A 20,684-nucleotide genomic window follows, 5' to 3' on the forward strand; every position below is an offset into this window, starting at 1 on the left:
CTTGGGTCACTAAGTGACAGCTTGCCACCACATTGTCCCGGTCAGACAAGATGTGGCCAAAATGCTCTGATCAGTCTGGTCTTTGACTTGCTTTAATGCTAGCACCTTTAATGCAAGGTAGACTGACACACCTCACCTTAGACAGATTGTCCTTCCCTGCTGCTGTCCTGAAAGAACAAATACAACAGTTATTAAAATCGGGTACGGGCCTAGCCCAACCAAATATCCTGCTGTATTTAGGCCTCAAGTCTACTTGATCAGTTTGGGAAAACCTGTTGTGACAAATGTAGATTATGACTAATTGTGCATCTTCCCAAGAAACCTTTATTGGCACACTGAGGCATTCCAATACATGTTCCATGGAAAATGTTTGAGGTAATGACAGCATGACATCAAAAAACTAGCAGCAAGAAACCTTTATTGGCACACTGAGGCATTCCAATACACGTTCCATGGAAAATGCTTGAGGTAATGACAGCATGACATCAAAAAACTAGCAGCAAGAAACCTTTATAGGCACACTGAGGCATTCCAATACATGTTGCATGGAAAATGTTTGAGGTAATTACAGCATGACATCCAAAAAATAGCAGCAAGGTGTTGGGTGCATACAACATCCTGGCACAGCAAAAAATGGTTTAAAAACAGGTGTTCCCAGAGTATCAGCTTGATAGTTGGGTAAAAGACACACACAAAAGAATCTGTGAATAAATAAATTATATTAGAGACAAGCAATTTAATGTTTTCTTTTGGTAGTACTGCTGCTTTAGGACTTCTTAAGAAATGTTGCTGTGGACATTCAAATGTAACTGATCTGTACATACCACAATAAAAGCCACAACACAAAGGAAGAAAGGAGGGGAAAGTTTAGAAGAACTGATGTTCATCCAGCAACAAATACTCTACAGTTACTTGTATGATAGTTTTGTCAACAGCATGACCATTTGAGTTCGAACTGGACAACTGAGTTTTTTCACCCTTAAATAAGTGGAAATAATTAAGAGTTTTGAGATCTACCAGAAAATAGCTTTCATAGGTTCAACCCAAATTACATTTGCAAAAATGAGAATCATTGCTACGCCTTACCTTTAACCTCTGCACAATTTCATTGATATCCTCCGGGCTGCCGTCTGAGGCTCGGACAAAAATGTGATCTCCCCTTCCATAGAAGATTTTGATAGTCTGATTATCTGGGGTCCATCCAATCACATCCCCACAGAAGCAATTGAATACCACTTCCTTGGTGCCTCGCTCAATCAAGACTATAAATTCATTGGAGATCCCTAAGATGCAATTAATTTCTACACCTTGTGCAAAATCTTGAGTTGTAACATGCCAAGCGATCGCTCCATTGCTGTAGAGTTCTGCCCCAACTCGAGCCTTTGTCTTTTCTTTCTTTTTTGATGTGAGGGATATGAGATTGAACTTTCCAGTGGAATCTATTGGTGTGTTGGTGACACTGTTTTCAGCCAGATCCTTGAGATACTCCTGCCGCGTTCGTGTTGCCATGGTATGAAATTTGTCTGACTTGTGAGCTGCATGTTCAGCATTGATCACCTTGGCCAGAAGAAAGTCTCTGAAAACATCAGACTTGTGAAACATAACTCCATTTGGTATTGGAGGTCCGAATGGTGGGGCATCTTTGGATCTAGTCACAGCCACACTTTTGAATGAAAAGAAAAATCATTAAGATAAGTTTTGTACCCGTACAATGTTATCTTGAATCACCATAAACTACTTCAGATTAACATCCAATGTTAATGATCATTTATTAAGTAGAGAGAACTGAAAGCCATGCACCATAATATAGAGAAAGGGGCACAGGGTTGATCACATTTTTCTTAAAGCACAGAGATTCCGGAGCACAATTAACCAAACTTTGCATCAGTCCTAGAGATGGCAAACAGAAACCATTGTAGCCAAAATTACTGCTGTTTTATGACATCAATCTTTGGAAAATATAACACATGCTTAGTCAACTTTTAGCAGAGTGTGTAGTACTGTTTGAGATAAATGTGTTCCTCAACATACATAATGTGTTTAAGGAAAAATAAATTGATTTAACATTCAAGTCAAGCTCAACCGTTATTTCTACTTCTATTACTTTGCTAAATTTTTGCATCCATTCACTCTAATCATGTTCATGTCTGACGGGTAGTGGTTAGAAAATTAAATTGATAATGGTCTCTGCGATACAAAGCGGCTTGCACAGCGTTATCTTTAATTGGCAATTTTGATAAGTACTTGCAGCTGACCAGACCATCAAAACCTCACAATCACACCAAATAAACTAAAGTCCAAGTCTATGTACTTCCAAGCTTTTATTGGATGACTTTAACTGCACCAGGGCAACACTCTCTAAGAACCTTCCTCCGAGCTCACGCTGTCCAGCTTGTTTTGGAGCTCTGCCCAAATTTTTATGAGGAGGAATTAAGAGACTACACAGTGCAATTCAGTCAAATTCCAAACCTAATGATGTATTACAACCAATAAAAAATTTACATATCTTAAAGCGTTCTAAGCAGTTCCCACTAATGTAAATGCATACCACTGCAGTACTATGCCACAAGAGGGAATTAATATGTGAATTAAATGAAGATTCAATGTGCCAGAGATCACAGTAATAGCTGAAAAAAATATGAATAGCAGCTAAGCGCAATAAAAGTTCCCAAAACCCTGATGAAAAGGAAACTCAAACAAATGGTATGTTTCCCAATTCGCAGCACATGAAACCGGTCATAAAGCCAGAAACAGTGGGCAGTTGTCATGAGTGTTAAAAAACACAGGCTTTTTGGAGTTGTCCCCCCACTTTGTGCTCCCATTTGGACTACTAGATGCTAGTTTTCGGCTTTGACAGTACACTGAAGCCTGATAACCAGGACCCCAGTGCCCGTGTTCTCACCCTAAAACAGATACATGGGAATTGGCAATGCTAATTGGCAAGACCTTTCACCCCCTTATAAGTCTCTGGTAAAAGGTACAAGTGGTACCCAGGGTATGGGAGTTGAAGGGTTCATCAGGGACTGAAGCACTGTTTGTGCCACCCTGAGCAGCCCTGGTAAACAGATGACAGCAGTCCTGCCATTGCAGACTGCAGGAGCATGGCAAACTGCTCAAAATCTACTTTTCATTCAGCATGTGTGGCAAGTTCAAAGCACTAGTTTTAACATAGCCAGTCACCCTTAAGGAAGGCCTCCTGAGCCCTAGAGGTAAGGTGCATTATATTAAAGGTGTGGACATATAAGTGCAAGCCTATATATACTATAAGGGATCAGCGATCCATAAGATAACTATGAGTTGGCACCCAGGCACTCCTGAGGTTGTCAGCTCCATTATGGTACTGTTGAAATAGGTCATGTGTGGTATTAAACAACTTGCCTCATCACCCCTGACATGAATATCATGTCAGTCAGTGTGGCATGCACCCAGTTGGCTACCTTAGAGGTTGGCCACCTGGTTGCCCCTGCCTTACCTGTGCTCTGGCTGTTAGCCCGCAGCTGCTGCTGCAAAGACAAGAATCTGACCCTCTGCCAAAAGGTGAGAACTCTCCCAGGAGCCAGGAAGAAAGGCCTAGTCAGGAAGAAGGTGACACCTCCCTCCCTGACAGGATGGCTAATGAAGTGACACTTCAGGCGGCGAGCTTCAAAGCTTACACTGCCACTGGTATGCATCCAGGCTGCATCCCAAATGAGGTACCAGACTTCACCTTGCCACATTTGCACCCAGGCAGGTGAAAAGATTATGCACTCAGGAGGTGTACACACCCAAAAGGTTAGCTACACCCCTACCTGGTCTGTACAGATAAGGAAGGCTTATGCCATTTTTGTAAAAGTGACAGAATAGAAGTTTCTGGGTGGAAAAGTTAACACACCCCCAGATGTGGTCATATCAGGGCCAAATTAGCTGTTGGGGTTAGTAGCCCATTGGCTACTTGCACCCACACCCCTAAATCTAGAATTTAAGGTGTATCCTTAGCACCAGACCCTCAGTTTTGATTTGAATTGCAACAGAGGAAAAAAGAAGAAACCCGAGTCTGCGACAACAGGACCTGCACAAAATAAAGGCGTGATACTCTGCACCTGTGGCAACCATGCTGATACTGCATGACTGACTCGTCCTGTACCAAAGACTGGTTCCTCCAGACAGAGGAATTCCTTCGAGAGCCAAAGGCAACCCCTGACCACCTCAGACTAGTGGCACTAATCCCCTGCAGTCCGAGGGTAAAAAAAAAAAACCATCATACCGTAACCAAAGTATCGCTGGCCATCTGGTCCTTTAAGGGATCGTCCAGAAGTAGATGGTCCAGTGCATTACGGCAAACGCATAGCTTTTAACTGGGAGAAAGGTCCAGTTGGTAACATGATGATCTTTGAGGGTGGTAGTGAGCATTTCCACTGTATTCAGTTGAATGAGATCCCCACCACTCTCCTGAGAGACACAAGTGCCCGTCATACTATGGTGGTTGACAGGTTGGTGTTCCAAGACCAGTATGTGGCAGGAGAAGCAAGGAGCCAGGAGAAGCAAGGGAGGTCACGACCAGACCTGTAGCCTTAGTGCCCCTCAAAAGAGGGGGTACCCTTAGCTAGCATAGGGTGGTTGTCAGTCCTGACCCCTCCCTAGATTGTATCATAGGCATTGACATCCCAGAAGATAGTATGATTCCAGGTGGGGCGGTCACCCAGAGCACCGCACAACCCAAGGATCCTGGAGATCCTGTCCCTAGGGGTAGGAGATTTAGGCCCCAGCAGAAAGGGGAAAAGGGTAAAGGAAGGAAAAGCAGGCCACTTGGCAAGAGACCAAGGAAGCCAAGGGTTCCTAAACATCGAAATAACTTCTTGCTGATCTTCCCACTGCCAAGGATTGTTAGTAGCCAGTCCGGCAATCACCACCTTCACTCAACACTACAACATAAGGGAATTGTGCAGCACCTTCAACCGACCACAGCAGTGGGCCACGTTGTCGACTTTTTGCACCCATTCCCTCACCAGCACCGTTTAAGCGGTAAAACCAACTCCTCTGCAGCTCCCTCTTCAGCAAATACAACTCTGCACCCCAGCCTCTCGAGCTAGGTAAAATCAAACTGACTGTTGTGGCTTGGTCCTGGGACCTGCATCACCTTAACCACCAGTGGGTTCCATGTAATTCGACCTGCAAGTGACCGAATGTCACTAATGCTTTTTAGCATTGACCGCAATGGTAAAGTTTTGCAGTACTGATTTGCATTGATTTATTGTTCCTTCTAAAACCCCTAAGTCTGGTTATATTTATCAGATTGACTTAGTTTTGGTGTCTAAATTTACATAAAACTCCACTTTATTTGTATGAATTGGTGTTTTATTTCTTTTCGAAATGTGTCAATTACTTATCATTCTGAAACGTTTAACACATGTTCATCTAGTAAAGCCTGACTGCCCTTTGCCATACTACCAGAACTGAGCTAAGGATTTATTAGCGTGGATCCAAGGGCCATCTTTAGGGTATTGTGAGAGTATTACATACTGAAGCCTAACTAGCCTTACTACATAATACTCCACATTCCTACAATGGGTTTAATGATCTTTGCCATTGATCGGCAGACTGTTAGCACCAAACATATCTGCATCATCTCTCACCCTCGAACGTGTACTAGTAGAGAAAATGTAATAGGGTGCCGATACCTACGCTGGCAGAGATGTCTCCTTACATCACGATAACTCAAATTTAAATTGTTGATCTACATTAAGTACCACTGTACATTAACTGTTGAAGTATAAACATGAACACCTTTCCTTTCCTCCAAAATCATGTTTATACATATGAAAAACTGAAAATACAAGAATTGGTGGGCCTGTTTGAATTGGCCGTATCATGGACACCCCTCCACCTATCTAGACAATGTGGCAAATCATACAATTTCTCTGGGCTCCGATTGTAGGGAAGTACACAAACGTGTTGATTTACCACATTTTTACCTCTAAACAGACAAACACAGAATCAGACACCAAGGCCTCCAAATTATTACGAAATGTGGGTGCTTTGGTGTCTTGAAGATTTATGAAGCATTGATTAATCAGATTCTGCTCTAATTGGCGGTTTTTATGTCATTGAGTGAAAACGTTTCCTCCAGGCTCCTCTACCTCACATATTAGGTGAGTAAAGAGGGACTTGAAACAAGTAGGCATTAACACTTTTGGATGTACTCAGCAAGAGGAGAGATATAGTCAAATATCTCTGCAGGTGGCTAGGATAGAGAATATCTTCAAGTCAGCAATCAGGGAGTCAATATAAAACAAGCACTTTCAAAGCCAATAGTTCTTAGCAATGTCCGAGCTATTGCCTTGCAGCACATCTGCTGTTCAGCATGGCTGAACGTCAATGAGAGCCCAGAATCACAGGATGTTGAGCCGACTCGGAGTCTCTTCGCTCCCCATGCTGAGTTTATAGTCCTTCCCCTCCTAACACAAAAATTCACAACAACATGGCTTGCAATTGCCTCCTCACAGTGCTTTTTTCATTGACTTTCAGCCATGCTGAACAGCAGATGTACTGCTAAACAAGGCTAAAAGTCATTTACATTGACAAGGCTAATAGCTCAGGCATTGCCAAGATCTATTGACTTTGCCAATGCTTCTTTGGTGTTGACGGAGTCTTGCTGAACAAATGTGGAAGTGATAGTGAGAAACAGTTGAGGAGCATTTAAAGGATGTGGCGTAACAGCAAAAGAAATCGACAGGGGAACCAGGTTCGTTTGAATCTTGGGGTCGGCTGAACAGTTTTTGATTCTGGGCAAACCACTTATGCTTCCCCCTGCGTATGACAATGAATGTGTCATTTTGTACTGTAACTGGTGAGCCCTTAATGTGCTCCAATACCATTAGATGGTGTTAGCACTATGGCAAGATGGAGGATGGAATTAGCGCTGCAATACCACCAGATAGTGCAAAAAAAAAGCAGCAGCGATGGAGGGAAGCAGGAGGGGATGGGGAGATGGGCAAGCAACTACAGGAGAGGGCCGGAGGAAGCAACAATGAAGGGGTAAAAAAAAAAACCTGAATTGAAGCATGATCAGCGACAAAAATGAACGTGTCATTGAAGAATGTAACTGGTGAGCACTTAAAGCGCTCCAATACCATTGGCTTGTGTTCAGCCATGGCAAGACGGAGGACGGAGCGAACGCTCAGAATACCATTGTATAATGCAAAAAGATTAAAAATAAACAAGTGCTGTTCGTGTTTTAACAATTTTTTAAGAAATGCAATTATGTACACGCACATGCATTTTAGTAGTATGTGTGTATGTGTATAAGGGAGACGGCCAGAATACACAAATACTCCTATGGAGGGCTTGAAAACAAAGGAAAAAATAGCCAGGCAAACCGGGAGCAGTGTAAGGTGACATGTACTTGGTCCATGCGCTATGGGAGGGCCAAACAAGAAGAAGGCATGACGCTCGCATACAATGACCATGACGAATGGCATAAAAGAAAATGAGTGACACTGTAGATTACCAATGGTAGGAAAAAGGTGGCCTGTAAGCCCACAGATATAACACAACACTTCTGTCGAGCCAAGCAGCACAGGCGCTGTCTAGCCGAGATGTAAAAACAATTGCTCCACTACCATCGGGTGGTGTTGGTGTTATATAAAACTACACACAAAAAATAAAAAGGAATTACAGTGTTACGCTGGTTTACAGTAGTGAACATGAGGAAATATATCGCATTGGCAACCACATTAAAAGGACTACATTTGCTAATGACACTGTGGGGCATGGAGACCTTGATGACATTAAGACTCAGTCTGGCTCCTTTGAAGAGAACTCAAGTTAAGCAACAATGGCGCACAGACACATTTCACAGGTGAATGCGGAAAATGTAATAAAGTGTACTGAAGGGAGAAATTTGAAGAAATAGAGTCCCCACCCTATGAAATGAAAAGCAAATAGGTGAGATATGAACACTTCAAACATATCAAACAGGAGAAATATAGCCATGTAATTACGGGAAACAGCCTTTACAACGAGGTAAATACATCGCATGCCTTTGCCTCACATTTTTTAGCATGCATATTTTTACAGCGATTATGCATTTACATCACATGCCAATACCACGTATTTAAGGTAAGTTGGGGGTCTCCCCCCACAAATGCATTGTTTTTAAATGTAAAAACAATGCAAAGTATTGGCATGCGATGTAAATGCATAATCGAGGTAAAACATGCGTGATACGAAATGCGAGGCAAAGGCATGCGATGTATTTACCAGCGTTGTACTGTCGTACAACCTGCAATTACAGCAGAAGACACAGCTACTTTAAAAGCTCTGGCATGCTCTGTGATAAAGAATAACTTATTTGCTTAAGATCTGATTTTCCGGCTAAAAACACAATTGCCAACACCACACATAGTACCCACACATGTGGAAAACAAACAGACTACACGTTTGCCAAGTAATAGCAGTTGTGCACATATGCTCCAATCAGCACGTCAGCTATGCACTAACAGTACATTAAAAGGCAGAACACCACCACTCACTAGAACAAAACGGACTACAATGGGGGTTAAAAGCAGTGACTGGGTCGGGGGAGGGGTTGATTTGTGAACGGGGCAAGAAATGGGAGGTGCGAGGAGGCAAGAACTGGGAGGTGCCCAGGAGCAAGCAGAGACGGGAGGGAAGAGGTGGAGGAAATAGAAAGCAGCAAAGAAGGAAAAAGAAGTGACTGAGGAAGGGTGATCTCTGAATGGGGCAAGCACCAAGAGGTGTGAAGGAGCAATTCACGATGGAAGGGAGGATGTGAGGGAAACGAAAAGCAGCCACAAAGGGAAAAGCAGTGACGGGGAGGGGATGATCTGAGGAAAGGGCAAGAGGGTGGGTGAAAGGAGACGGAGCTGGTAAAAATATGAGTAGTGTGTAAAGTGCTGAAAAAGAAAGAAAAAAATAGGTCCTAAAATGGTCGTAAAAAGTGGATGTTTACAAGTACTTGGTGTATGCTCTGGAAGGAGGGCTAAACACAAGAAGAGACACGACCATGCATGACAGGGACAAATGGTGACAAAGAATATGAGACAGATGATGCAGCAAGCAAATGGGAAGCCTGTGGACGGGCTGAAGTGCACAGAAAAAACACACGTCTCTTCGAGACAGCAAATGCACGGTCTAGCTGAGACCTAAAAAGGGAAACCAATAGTTCTGGCTTGCATTTGGGTTTTGACAGAAAAACATTGAAAATGAGCAAGCTTAAATGAAAAAACAAAAATAAATTCCTGGCGGTATACAATGCATTCGAGTCTTAAAGAATTTAAAGCAAGACGATTCAGACTACTTTCCAGATGTTAAGTAGCCCTTCATGTATTGCAATGCAGGCATTCTTTAGGAGGTGGAAAGATGCACTAAACATAATGAGGCGAGTGAGGAAAACTCCCCTGGGTGGAGACAAAGGCCACTTTATATTAGGTCATGCAAAAGCTGTGCTGTCAAGCCAGATATAAAAATTACTTGGTGAGTAAGCTTAAAACCAGTGTAACCAAACCTTAGATCGGAACAGTGAATATGCATTATTCAGCCATCATGATGAAAATATCCAGGTCATTTGAGAATATGGGGGCAAGCATTATCCCACCTTAGCAATGATCGAGAGCCTTCTGTGTTTATGTCGTCACTGAATTTCTCACATATATTATGGTACATAAGATAAATGAATACATGTCCATTACTAGCTCGGTGTTCCTATTTTAAAAATGTAGGTCGGTTACCTTTCCAAGAAAAGAGGAGGAGATTTGCCAAGAGAACTTAACAAAAAGAATGAAAACCCCATTTAAAATCCATTGGTAGCCCGAATACTCTTACCAAGCATGTAGACTTCTTTGTGCATAAATTTTCACCAAGACCTAAGCATAAACATTAGACCAGTCTACGTTGGGTTGTCAAAGACAAAAAGGCTTTCATTCCCATCAGAGCTGTGACTCACCTGTAACAAACATTTTCAGTGCAAGGATCGTGGACCCTGATAATAATGAAGACATGCTGGAAATGAGATCGAATATTCTTAGGAGTGAAGGGCTTCGCTCCGGGCTCTTGAAAGATGATGGTAACAATGTCATTTCCAATGTGGCGTTTCCTTAGCAACTGATAATAAAAATGGGGAAAGGGAAGCAGGTTAGTGGTTACAAAATCCATTAAATCTTTTAATGTCTAGTGAAAGACACACAAATCTCTCTTCAGTTACCTTAAACGACATTTGGCATTTCAGATACACAGTACTTAGGTCACATGACCACAGTCCGTGTGGTAGAAAATGCAATACAAATTTAAGACGTGCTTAATGTTTTTTCAAGTGAAATCTAGGTTTTCCTAAACATAAACTTGGATTTAACTGAGAGCAAAGGGTCATGCTTTTTGATGGTTTCTGACATCAGGTCAAGAAATTAAAAAATAATTTAAAAACATGCAAAAGTGTCGACAGACTCTGAGACAGTACCTTTCTTGTTGCCGCCAACGTGCTGATGCGAGTCAGTCGGTGCAACCATCGCGGCTGCGATGCGAGATGGAAGCGTTGCAGCATGCGGTGTTCTCATGGATCGATGCAGGCAGCGCCTCGTTGACGGAGTCGGTGAGACCAAGGCTTGCGTTGCAGGGTGAGACGGTGCTGGCAGGTCACGGTGCGGCGACGGAGCTGGTTGATTTTCGAGTCAGGCAGCGACGGAGTAGGTGATGTCTATGCAGCGTGTAGCGGTGCGGAGTGCGGTGCCCACAGGACGCGGTGCAAGCAGCAGCTCGTTGATGGAGTCGTGAGACCAGGGTTGCATTGCGAAGCAAGGCGGTGCTCTCTGTGGTGCCTTCAGGACACAGAGTCTGCACCAGAGTCGTTTCTGCGGCAACTGGAACCAGCGGAACCAGATACAGCGCCCAAAAGAACGGTGAGGTCTTTGCTGTTCCCGAGACCTCTTGAACAGGAGGCAAGCTCCACTTCAAGCCCGTAAAGCAGGATATACACACAGATCCTCTCCTTGGCAGAAACAGCCACTGCAGAAACAGTCACTGCAGGCCTAGGTGCGAGGGTGCTTGCCAGAAGAGGCAAAGATGGCGTCTGAGTAAGACCTCAGTTGCCTACCTCCACCTCGCCTCAAACCCTCGACGAGTGCCGATGCAGAGTGTGGCTAAGAATGCGTGCTGGTCTTGATTTCTGGTCTCGTTGGACCAGCTGGCGTGAAGGAGAGCAAACGCCGATCAAGAAGTGAGTTACTGGAAAGGGCGAGCGAATCAAGGATTGTTGTACGCGCTGGGAAGCATTGGCCCGGCTGCTGTTGGCGGCGGTCTCCGGCTGGGGAAGCTCCGACGGGAGCCGGCTGGGATCTCCTAGCAACCAACACGCTGGATTCACTGGAGTGCATTGCGGGAAGGTTACGGCAGCGCGAGGTGCAAGACGTGCTCAACGATACAGCCGAATTCAGCTTCAGTACGGCGCAAACCCGACCTGAAATCGGACACAGAACTTAGGAAGTCCGACCAATGTACTGGTAAGAAGGGCAAGAATAAGAACGCTAAAAATAATAAGACTCACGGCCTAAACAGCATAACTGCAGGAGAACCAGGGAAAAAGCAGACTGTCATTACGAGTCTGTTCTCCACGAAGGGTATGAATACTAAAGAGGGAGGGCAGACGAATGATCCGACAAATATCCCTGCTGTTAAGTGAGAATGCTGGAGAAGCTCAAACAAATATCCCTGATGTTAGTGAGAATGCTGGAGAAGTTCAGACGAATATACAGGAGAGCATGCCTGAACCAAATAACGTGCGAATGTCATGGGGGTCAAGCTGTGAGAATACCATATTGAGCGTACATGATACACTCGTAAATGCAAAGCAAGAGAAAAAGGAAAGGGATGAAAGGAGAAAAAAAAAATTTGCTGCAGGCTACCCCTTCTAATAAAGATAAGACTGAGACGGAAAAAACGGAGGAGTTAAGCAACTCATGTGTGAGCCAAGAAATGAGGCAACCTCCACCTGCTTCGGAAGAAGGCATACAGGAAAATACCGAGATGGGCTACCTGTCCCCCGACCTCATGAAAAACGTTTTCTCGCTGAATGAGGAAACCGGTGAGTCTGATGCTATGGATTCAAACAGTGGTAGCAGTGATGATGGTTGCGCAGACACCTCGACAAGTAATTGTAGCCAACAGGGGGGTGAGAAGGGTGCACAGGAAGTCGAAGAACTTTTCGGAAGGAAAAAAGAAGGCTCATAAGCGGAGTGGGGGAGATGAAGAGGGTGAGCTCGGATGGGATTACTCAGACACGCAATCGCTCTCCTTGTTGGGGTCGCATGAAATGGAGAGGTTAGATAAGAGAGCGCAAAGTGGCATGGTGAGAAATAGGGATCCAGATCAGTCACCTGAACCCACATTATCCATGATCCTATAATCTCGAAGATTATTTCAAAACAAGGTAAAAACGGAAAATCGAAAACCCCGAGTAGATGCAAAAAAACTACACGGCTCAATGCTCAAAATTGGGAAGACATACACTGAAATTGCTGAAAGGATGAGTATGGTGGAAAACCGGATGAAAGCCCTAGAAACCACAGTTGATGCCCTAAAAACGCAGGCGACTTCACAAGAGCTCTGTGAAAGACATCATGTGGAAGCTTGAAGAGGCAGAAAAGAGGCATTTTAACTTGTTGAAAAATGCGTTTCCAGAACTAATACAATGGGACTGGGATAAAGAAATCCAAAGCGTGCACAGATTCTCGATGACAATTTCAAAGCGCCCTCGAAATGATCAAACATATCCAAGAGTTATATTAATATACTTTGGAAACTTTTTGCTCAGACAGGCGGTTTATGACCTGGCAAGACCTAATAAAAGACGAAACTGGGAGAATTTTTCATTTTTTGCAAAAAACGATTTTGCGCATGCCACAGTGGAGAGACGATGGAGGCTTCGGCAGTTGATCACACTATTCAAAAAAACAGGAGCAGTAGCTTTTCTCCAGAACCCGGCAAAACTGAAAGTAATCTTGCAAGGACGAACTCTGTTTTTCACGTCGGAGATATAAACTGAAAAGGCATTGAAGAAAATCACAGCAGGGAAATCTGGGACTTCTGAGAGTAACTAATAGTTACCCCTGTTGTTCTGTATCATTTCGATGATTATGTGTAGAGTAATCTCTTCATTTTCTTACGCAGTTGGTTCCTACCCCTTTATGTCAAAGGGGTAAGAATTTGTATACACAGAGGGAAGGGGGGGTGGAGAATGGGTGAGGTTGGTTTAGACGCTATCACACAGGCTCAGGATTGAGCCTGGCAGCCTAGATAATGGTGGGGGGTGGTAAGTGGGGAGGGTAAAGCAGGGGGGATTTCAGACACAAGGTGTACTTGAAAGGTGCAGGGAGGAGGGGTCAACATGAATATAGAAATACCAAAGAAGGGCAAGTGCGGTTTAAATTGAGGATATAATCACAGATCGGAATGGACGGGTTGATTAAGCACTATCATGGCTAGGTTGAAAATTCTGACTGCCAATATATGTGGTCTTAATGATACGAAGAAAAGATAGAGAGTAGCTGTTGGATTACAGATGACTGGGGCCAATATCATATGTCTACAAGAGACACACATCGAGGGCTCACAACGATATTTGCCCAATACATTAGGGTATAGGCTTATTACTGCTACAACACAGGGGGCGCGAACCAGGGGGGTGGCTATCCTGGCAAAAGGGGGCTGTTTACAATTCACACGATCTTTAGCTGATAGGTTTGGACGGTGGGCGATTACAGAATGCCATTATGACAATGGGGAAAGTAAAATAACATTATGTACAATTTATGGTAATGTTAGCGATGACCCAGATTTACTGTCTAGCGTATCTAATTAACTGGTGCACTTGCCTCTCCCGCTGATAGTGTGTGGGGATTATAATCTAAATCTGCCAGGTGACTGGTCGTCGGACCCAGGTTTCAAATATCAGGGTAGGAAACCGAAAGTCTTCCAGGCACTGAAAAATATGTGCTTACTGCATGGATTGATCGATGGCTGGCAAATAGAGCATCTAGGGGATCCTGGATATACGTACTACTTCAATCCACATTCTCTGCATGCGCGACTAGATTATATGTTCATTTCTAGCGCCTTAAGATCTGCCAGCACAGTATAAAAATCGCCAAGAGTGTTATCGGACCATATTCCTCTTGTGATAAATTTAGTATGTGGAATAATGAAACCCAATGCGACGATATGGACGTTTGAAAGAACACTATTAATTAATGAGAAATATTGTCAACACATGAGGAGATGGATACCGGGATTCTTAGAGGATAATATGGGTAGTACCGCAATAGATGTGGTGTGGGACGCTCAAAAGGCGGGTATCAGAGGGGAGACATTACTATTCTCTCTTAGCTCTAATAAAGAGGCTAAACAAAAGATGGGGGTTTTACCGCGAAATCTGGGTAGAGATGAGGGAGAATTGATAAAGGCCGTTCAGGAGCGGCGAGCAACAGAGAGCTAATTAAGCCAGGTGGCGACCGCCAAAAATCGCATCATCTATATTTTAACAGAAAAAGCGGTAGCCAAGGCAACATCGCATAAAGAGAAAATATATGAATTGAATGAACAGGTGGGCCACCAATTGGCGGTCCGTACCCAAGAAGAAAATTCAGCTAATGTAATAAGAAAAATCAAGGATCCAGAATTTGGCCAAAAAAAAGAATCTACTGAAATAAGAGCCGCATTTCAACGATTTTATCAGGAACTTTATGAAGAGGTAGAGAATCAACAGGGAAAAACTGAGGTATATTTAAATCTAAATACACCAGTAAGATTTGAGGAAGTGGATCAAGAAAGCATAGATAATTCTCCATATTGGGAGGAGATCCTTCTCTCCATGCATAATCTAGCTACAGGAAAAGCAGCGGGTATGGATGGATTTCCAACAGAGTTTTATGTAAAATTTTCATTCCAACGAAAAGAAATAATGCGGGATATATTTGTCCATATCTTTCGGGGGGGGGGGGGGGGGGGGGGGTCACCAGTCTCATGGTCCTCAGCCAAGATAGTGGTCTTTTTTTTTTTTTTAAACAAAGATCCTACAGAACTCGGGTCTTATCGCCCTATCACGTTGATAAATGGGGATTCTAAAATATATTCTAAACTGTTAGCCCGCCGACTAGCACCAATCATACATAAAATTATATCTGTCTGTCAACACTGGTTTATTCCAGGGAGATCTACAGTTGATCATGTCCAAACAGTGATCTCCCTTTTTGACTTTACGGAGGTGGCAGGAGACCCTACGGCTCTTATATTACTCGATGCCGAAAAAGCTTTCGATAGGGTCTCCTGGAAATACCTCTGGGCTACGATGTTGAATAGTGGGATCAGAGAGAGATTTATTAAAGCAGTGCAAATGTTATACATTGAACCGCCACCTAGGGTGATGGTAAATGGGGTATTATCGGAAAAAATAATCATCACTAGGGGGACGAGGCAGGGGTGCCCCTGCTCCCCTCTTCTATTCGTGATTTATATCGATCCGTTCATCCGCAGACTAGAAAATAACACGTTAATACCACCAATTTGGGCACGAGATCACGCGACAAAAACACTGGCATATGCGGATGACGTTGCCTTAAATTGTTTAAATCCATAGAATCTATGTTTTCCAGATTTATATGGGGATATAAGAGGCCACGTAGAGCCCTCAGATTTATCACTTTGCCTAAAGATAGAGGGGTACTGGCAATGCCCAATTTTAAACTATATTATTGGGCTACCATATTATGATATTGCACGCAATTAGTTTCCACGGAGATGAATAGTAGAGTAAATGGCAATATCCCCACACCACAAGAACTTCTACTGGGTAGGGGCTGTGGAGGATGCCTCTGGCGACACGTTAACGACAGTTATTTCAAGAAGGTTAAATTTAAGACCATCTCCGGCATATACAAGGTCTGGAGAAATGTACGAAAACTGCTGGGCCTTGGGCGATATTCCAACTATACGCCATTATTTAATAATGAAGATCTCCCAGAGATTTTCAGGGATAGCTTGGTTGTTTTTATAAGTCGAGTGGGCTGAAAACATTTGAGGAATTACGCAATGATTATGAACTTAGCCGTTGGGACTTTTTTAAATTTCTAAAGGTTAGAGATTTTTTGATAAAGAAAGAGGGGAGGGGGGTAGGATAAAATTTCAGGCACTTCAAATCATGGAGAACCTGAGTAAAAAATCTACCTTAACTATTGGGGAAGTCTATGAGTCTATGAACTCTCAGTAGCCAGATGATATGGAGAAACAGATGGCTAACTGGCAGGTTAAACTTGGAGTGTTGCCCCAAACTCCCCACCGCTCTTATGAACTATCTCAGACTTGCTTAATGTCGATAAAACTACAAGTCCAATTTTATAAAACCTTTTTCTCACTGTATTACACCCCGAATAAAATAGCAAAATGGGGGGCCGGGAAAGGAACAACACGCCCACGTTGCACACTGTTTGAGGCTGATATTGTGCATTTGTTCGCCTCATGCAATGCATTAACAAATTTGATTTACGAAATATCTGGTTCTTTATCAGAAATATTAAAAACAGGAGTAATTATCACAAAGAGGAAATACTATTGGGTACAGCAAACGTTAGGCGGCCAAAACATATGCAAGGGTTAATTTTTGTGGCAATGGCTGTTTTAAGGTTATGCATTGCTTCAGCATGGCTAGACCCGAACCCACCGGTGTTCCTGCAATGGAGAGCCCGTTTGTTGGCAACATGCAGCCTAGAGGTGGCTATCTATAAAATAAAAGGGCGTAATAAACGCAAAAGAGGTATGATAATATGAGATCCACTATTACAGTGGATACAAAGCCATACTGGGGACGGATAGATGCGTCTGATAGACCCATCTCACGATGAGGAGTGTTAGCTCAGAATTAACTACTTAACAAGAGATGGGACCGTAAAGTATATTTGATGAACTGCTCTGCACCTCTGAATTCTACGTTTTGTTTTCTTAATAATGATGAATTCTGTAAGTAAATTGTGTCTCTGTTCGGGTAAAGTCTGAAAAGGGTGGGGTCAGGGGCGGGGGAATGATATGTTAAAAAAATAATAATAAATAAATAAAGATATTTAAAAAAAAAAAAGAAATCTAGGTTTTCCTAAACATATACTTGGATTTAACGGAGAGTAAAGGGTCATGCTTTTTGATGGTTTCTTACATCAGGTCAAGAAATAAAAAAATAATTAAACCGGCAGACCATGTTTTACACAATTCTATACAACATGGCTACGAAGTAGCTCAATCCAGGACACCAGAAGTTGTCACAACTCAGGTATATGTCGGTCCTCCAAAGCACAATATCTATGCAGAAATTACTTCCTTTTACCATTCATCTTTACTCATTAAATTAAGCCCATTATTACTGAGCCTCATAAGTACATTTGCTTTAGATCAGTCCCTGCTGACTCCACAATTCATGTTGAGGCAATCGCACCACATCACTAACACTTAATATAGTAAATGATTTAGACTGCTTAGAAATAACAAATGTGATAATGCTCGCCTCCTCGCCCTTAGTAGAATTCAGAGATTCCGTAATTTTAGATAGGAAACTCTACATTCTATGTTAGGACCGTGGTCACCATTATGCTCATTTAAAGCCTACTCACTATGACAGAGCCACATGCCCATCGGCACTGTAGAAGGCAGGCCAGGCCCATTAAGGTAAAAGGAAATCTCCTCCCCCTGCTCTAAATGCAAACCAGGTCTATTCAGCCCAGCTCTGACTCATCCAGACTATCTGGAGCCACTGCAGATTGCCAGCCCCTGTCACTACTAAGCCAGGCAGTCAATACACATCCTAGCAGTGGCACACTGGATGGCTAAGCAAGAAAATACCTACTTCCTAAAAGTGGTATTTTCAAACACAGAATGTAAAAATCACCCTCACTAAAAGATGCATTTTAACATTCTAAGTTCAGGCATACTAAACTTTACTTTTCTACCTTCTTCCCAGAGGTAGTTATATGTATAGGATGTTATAAGCAAACTCCCCAATCTATCCTATGGGAACAGGTAGTCTTGCAATAGTGAAAAACGAAATTGGCAGTATTTCATGATCAGGACATGCCACACACACCAGGGCGTGTCCTACCTTTCACATACACTGCACCCTGCCCACAGGAGTACCTTGGGCATACCCTAGGGGTGACTAACATGTAAGAAAAGGGAAGGGTAGGGCCTGGCAAGTGGGTGCAGTATCAGTCTGCACACATATACTGCAGTGGCAGATCGGAGTCACATTTACAGGCTGCTTATGTAGGGGGCACAATCAGTGCTGCAGGCCCACTAGCAGCATCTGATTTACAGGCCCTGGTCACACACAGTGCACTGTACTAGGGACTGACTAGTAAACCAAATATGCCAATCATGGAATTACTAATCCATAACAATAATTTACAAAGGTAGCACTTAAACTTTGGCACTGAACAGCAGTGGCAAAGTGCCCAACGCATCTTGACCAGCAAAAACAAAGTCCAACACACAGAAAAACACTGGAAGCAAAGGCAAAAATGCAGGGGAAACCCACACCAATGGTGCCAGGTCTAACAATGACTGTGCAAGTGTTTTCAGGACAGACGCACTATGGGAAATAGCATGCTATGTAATATGGCACTCTATGTGTGAAAACACAATAAGATTATGGGCGAGTGTGTTAATATTGAAAAATACAATATCAATGCATGCCATGATATATGTAAATATAATAATGAACTTGCATCACCATTGTTGAATTCACCATTTATGACCTTCCCCTCAACTCCAAGTCAGAAATATGTGGTAAAGCAGGCTCTGCGACCTAGGCCTGAAGCAACTGATGGAAAGATCACAGGTGGGGTGACACATAACCCTTTAACAAAAGCACGATCAGAAAAACCCAGATCGATCTCACAGATAGGCAGTGACACCACAATGTTCTTAGGAGACTGACCTCAATAAAACATGTTTGGCTGGAGGAAAACACGTTCCCAAAACACCATAGAGTCAGATGCTACCCTAAGTTAGGAACACTCGGCCAATCAGAATGCACACTACCCACAGTGATCACACGCTACCCATGCCGGACATCTGGACACATACCTGGACCCACATTGTGTCCACGGAAGGTCGAGACCCATCTGCGCTTCTATCAAATTACCAGATTTACGGCCCACGACTAGGCCCAGATTTCTGTCTCCAAAGGAATGTACAAATTACTTTATGATGCTTCATGTAATGTATAAAAGGACGGTCAAAACCAATGTGCTTGGAGATAGTCTACAGACCCCAATTATGGTGCCTGCTCTTCCGGCCACTGCGTTTACTTAAGCCAACTGTTCCCATTTTGCCAAACGCCTCTTATCTTTTATTTTTTCAAGGTAAATTCACATTTGAGCAACAAGTGTAAGACGAAACAGGAGTTAAAGTTACTGTTGGAGGTGTGACGTAAAGTTAAAGTAGCAGCTTAACTTGTGTATGTGGTATCTTTTGTGGTTTAGTGATGTAAACACTATTCACCTTTTTTAACTTTAAATCTAATATAAGTTTAGTATTTTAAGTGAACTCCGTTAGATCTGAAGGATGTATTTCTCTTGTTTTAATTGAAGCAAGTCTTATTTACAAAATGCTTTGCCGTTAATGAGAACACAATGTTGCAACAAAAGTCTGGTCTAATTTTTTAGATAGTGAAGGAGACCTTGAAGAGCTGACTCCTCCCTGGCAGCTGTAGCCTTACAGCATCATCCACATTGGCCAAGATCAAATCAAATGGGGTATATTTTTTAAAATCTTCGCCTGGAGATAGGGTGGAGTTTTTGTTTGCCACAGGCTTGCAGAGGGCCAAATGATATGTATTCCCTTACCCCCAAGCCCAAGGGCTGGTGGATGTATGTATTTCCCACCAATCTTGCCCATGCAAGGGTGAGAGATGTGTTTCCCCTGTCCAAGAGTTGAGGAAATCTTTGTTTGCCCAGACTCCCTGCTTCGGGCACAGTGGGGGAAATTATTCCCTTCAATTTATCCTAAAGTGTAGATGGTTGCTTGCCTCCGCTTAGCCCAATGCAAGGAAGATCTTTGTTTAGCTTCCCTTTTTGAGCAAGGGCAAGAGCAGGGTATTTATTTCTCCTTAGCCCTCTTGCGGTTTTTCTTTAGGCACCACAGCCCTCTACTATGTTGCGCTAAAATAGGAGGGGGATTGCTTTATGGTGCAAAGTGTGCATTTTTGATAAATTAGGAGTTCTGTTAGTAACAGGACATTATTAACGAACCTGCAATTTTGTTTTATCAAGCATTATCAATACCCCCCCCACCCCCCACTGCCTTGCTTATGCATGCAGATTGTTGGGGTGCTGCTGTGCTACTTTGAATTTCCCCTGCTGCCCCAAGGCAAGACATTTTTAATTTCACCCCGACTTAGACCAATCATGGGAGAAGACATTTGTTTATTTCTAATCCTCAGTACTTATCACCATCTAGGAATCAATAGCTCTGCTCTTCAAAGAAGGCTTTCTACGTCCCACTTTTTTATGCCTTATTAAGGTTCATGGCCAGTAGGTCAGAATAGTTATAACACTATGAGCTGTTTGAGTAAAATGCAGCCATACAGAAACCATTTTAACAGGCAAGATTACTCTCATAAAAACATTTGCACTGCTTTAAAATGAGGAAATCTTGTT

General features: G+C 43.0%; 1 protein-coding gene across 2 annotated transcripts in view; it reads right to left on the reverse strand.

The window, feature by feature from the left end:
• Nucleotides 1-20,684, reverse strand: part of SIPA1L3 (signal induced proliferation associated 1 like 3) — a 657,587-nt gene that overhangs the window by 344,946 nt on the left and 291,957 nt on the right. For both annotated transcript variants that reach the window (XM_085625340.1, XM_085625341.1), the window contains exons 8-9: nt 9,944-10,101; nt 1,087-1,663 (exon numbers count right to left, since the gene is read on the reverse strand). In XM_085625340.1, the coding sequence (XP_085481466.1) occupies nt 1,087-1,663; nt 9,944-10,101 (735 nt within the window). The remainder of the gene's footprint in view (nt 1-1,086; nt 1,664-9,943; nt 10,102-20,684) is intronic.

Source organism: Triturus cristatus, chromosome 9, assembly GCF_964204655.1.
Source record: "Triturus cristatus chromosome 9, aTriCri1.1, whole genome shotgun sequence".
NCBI lineage: Eukaryota > Metazoa > Chordata > Amphibia > Caudata > Salamandridae > Triturus > Triturus cristatus.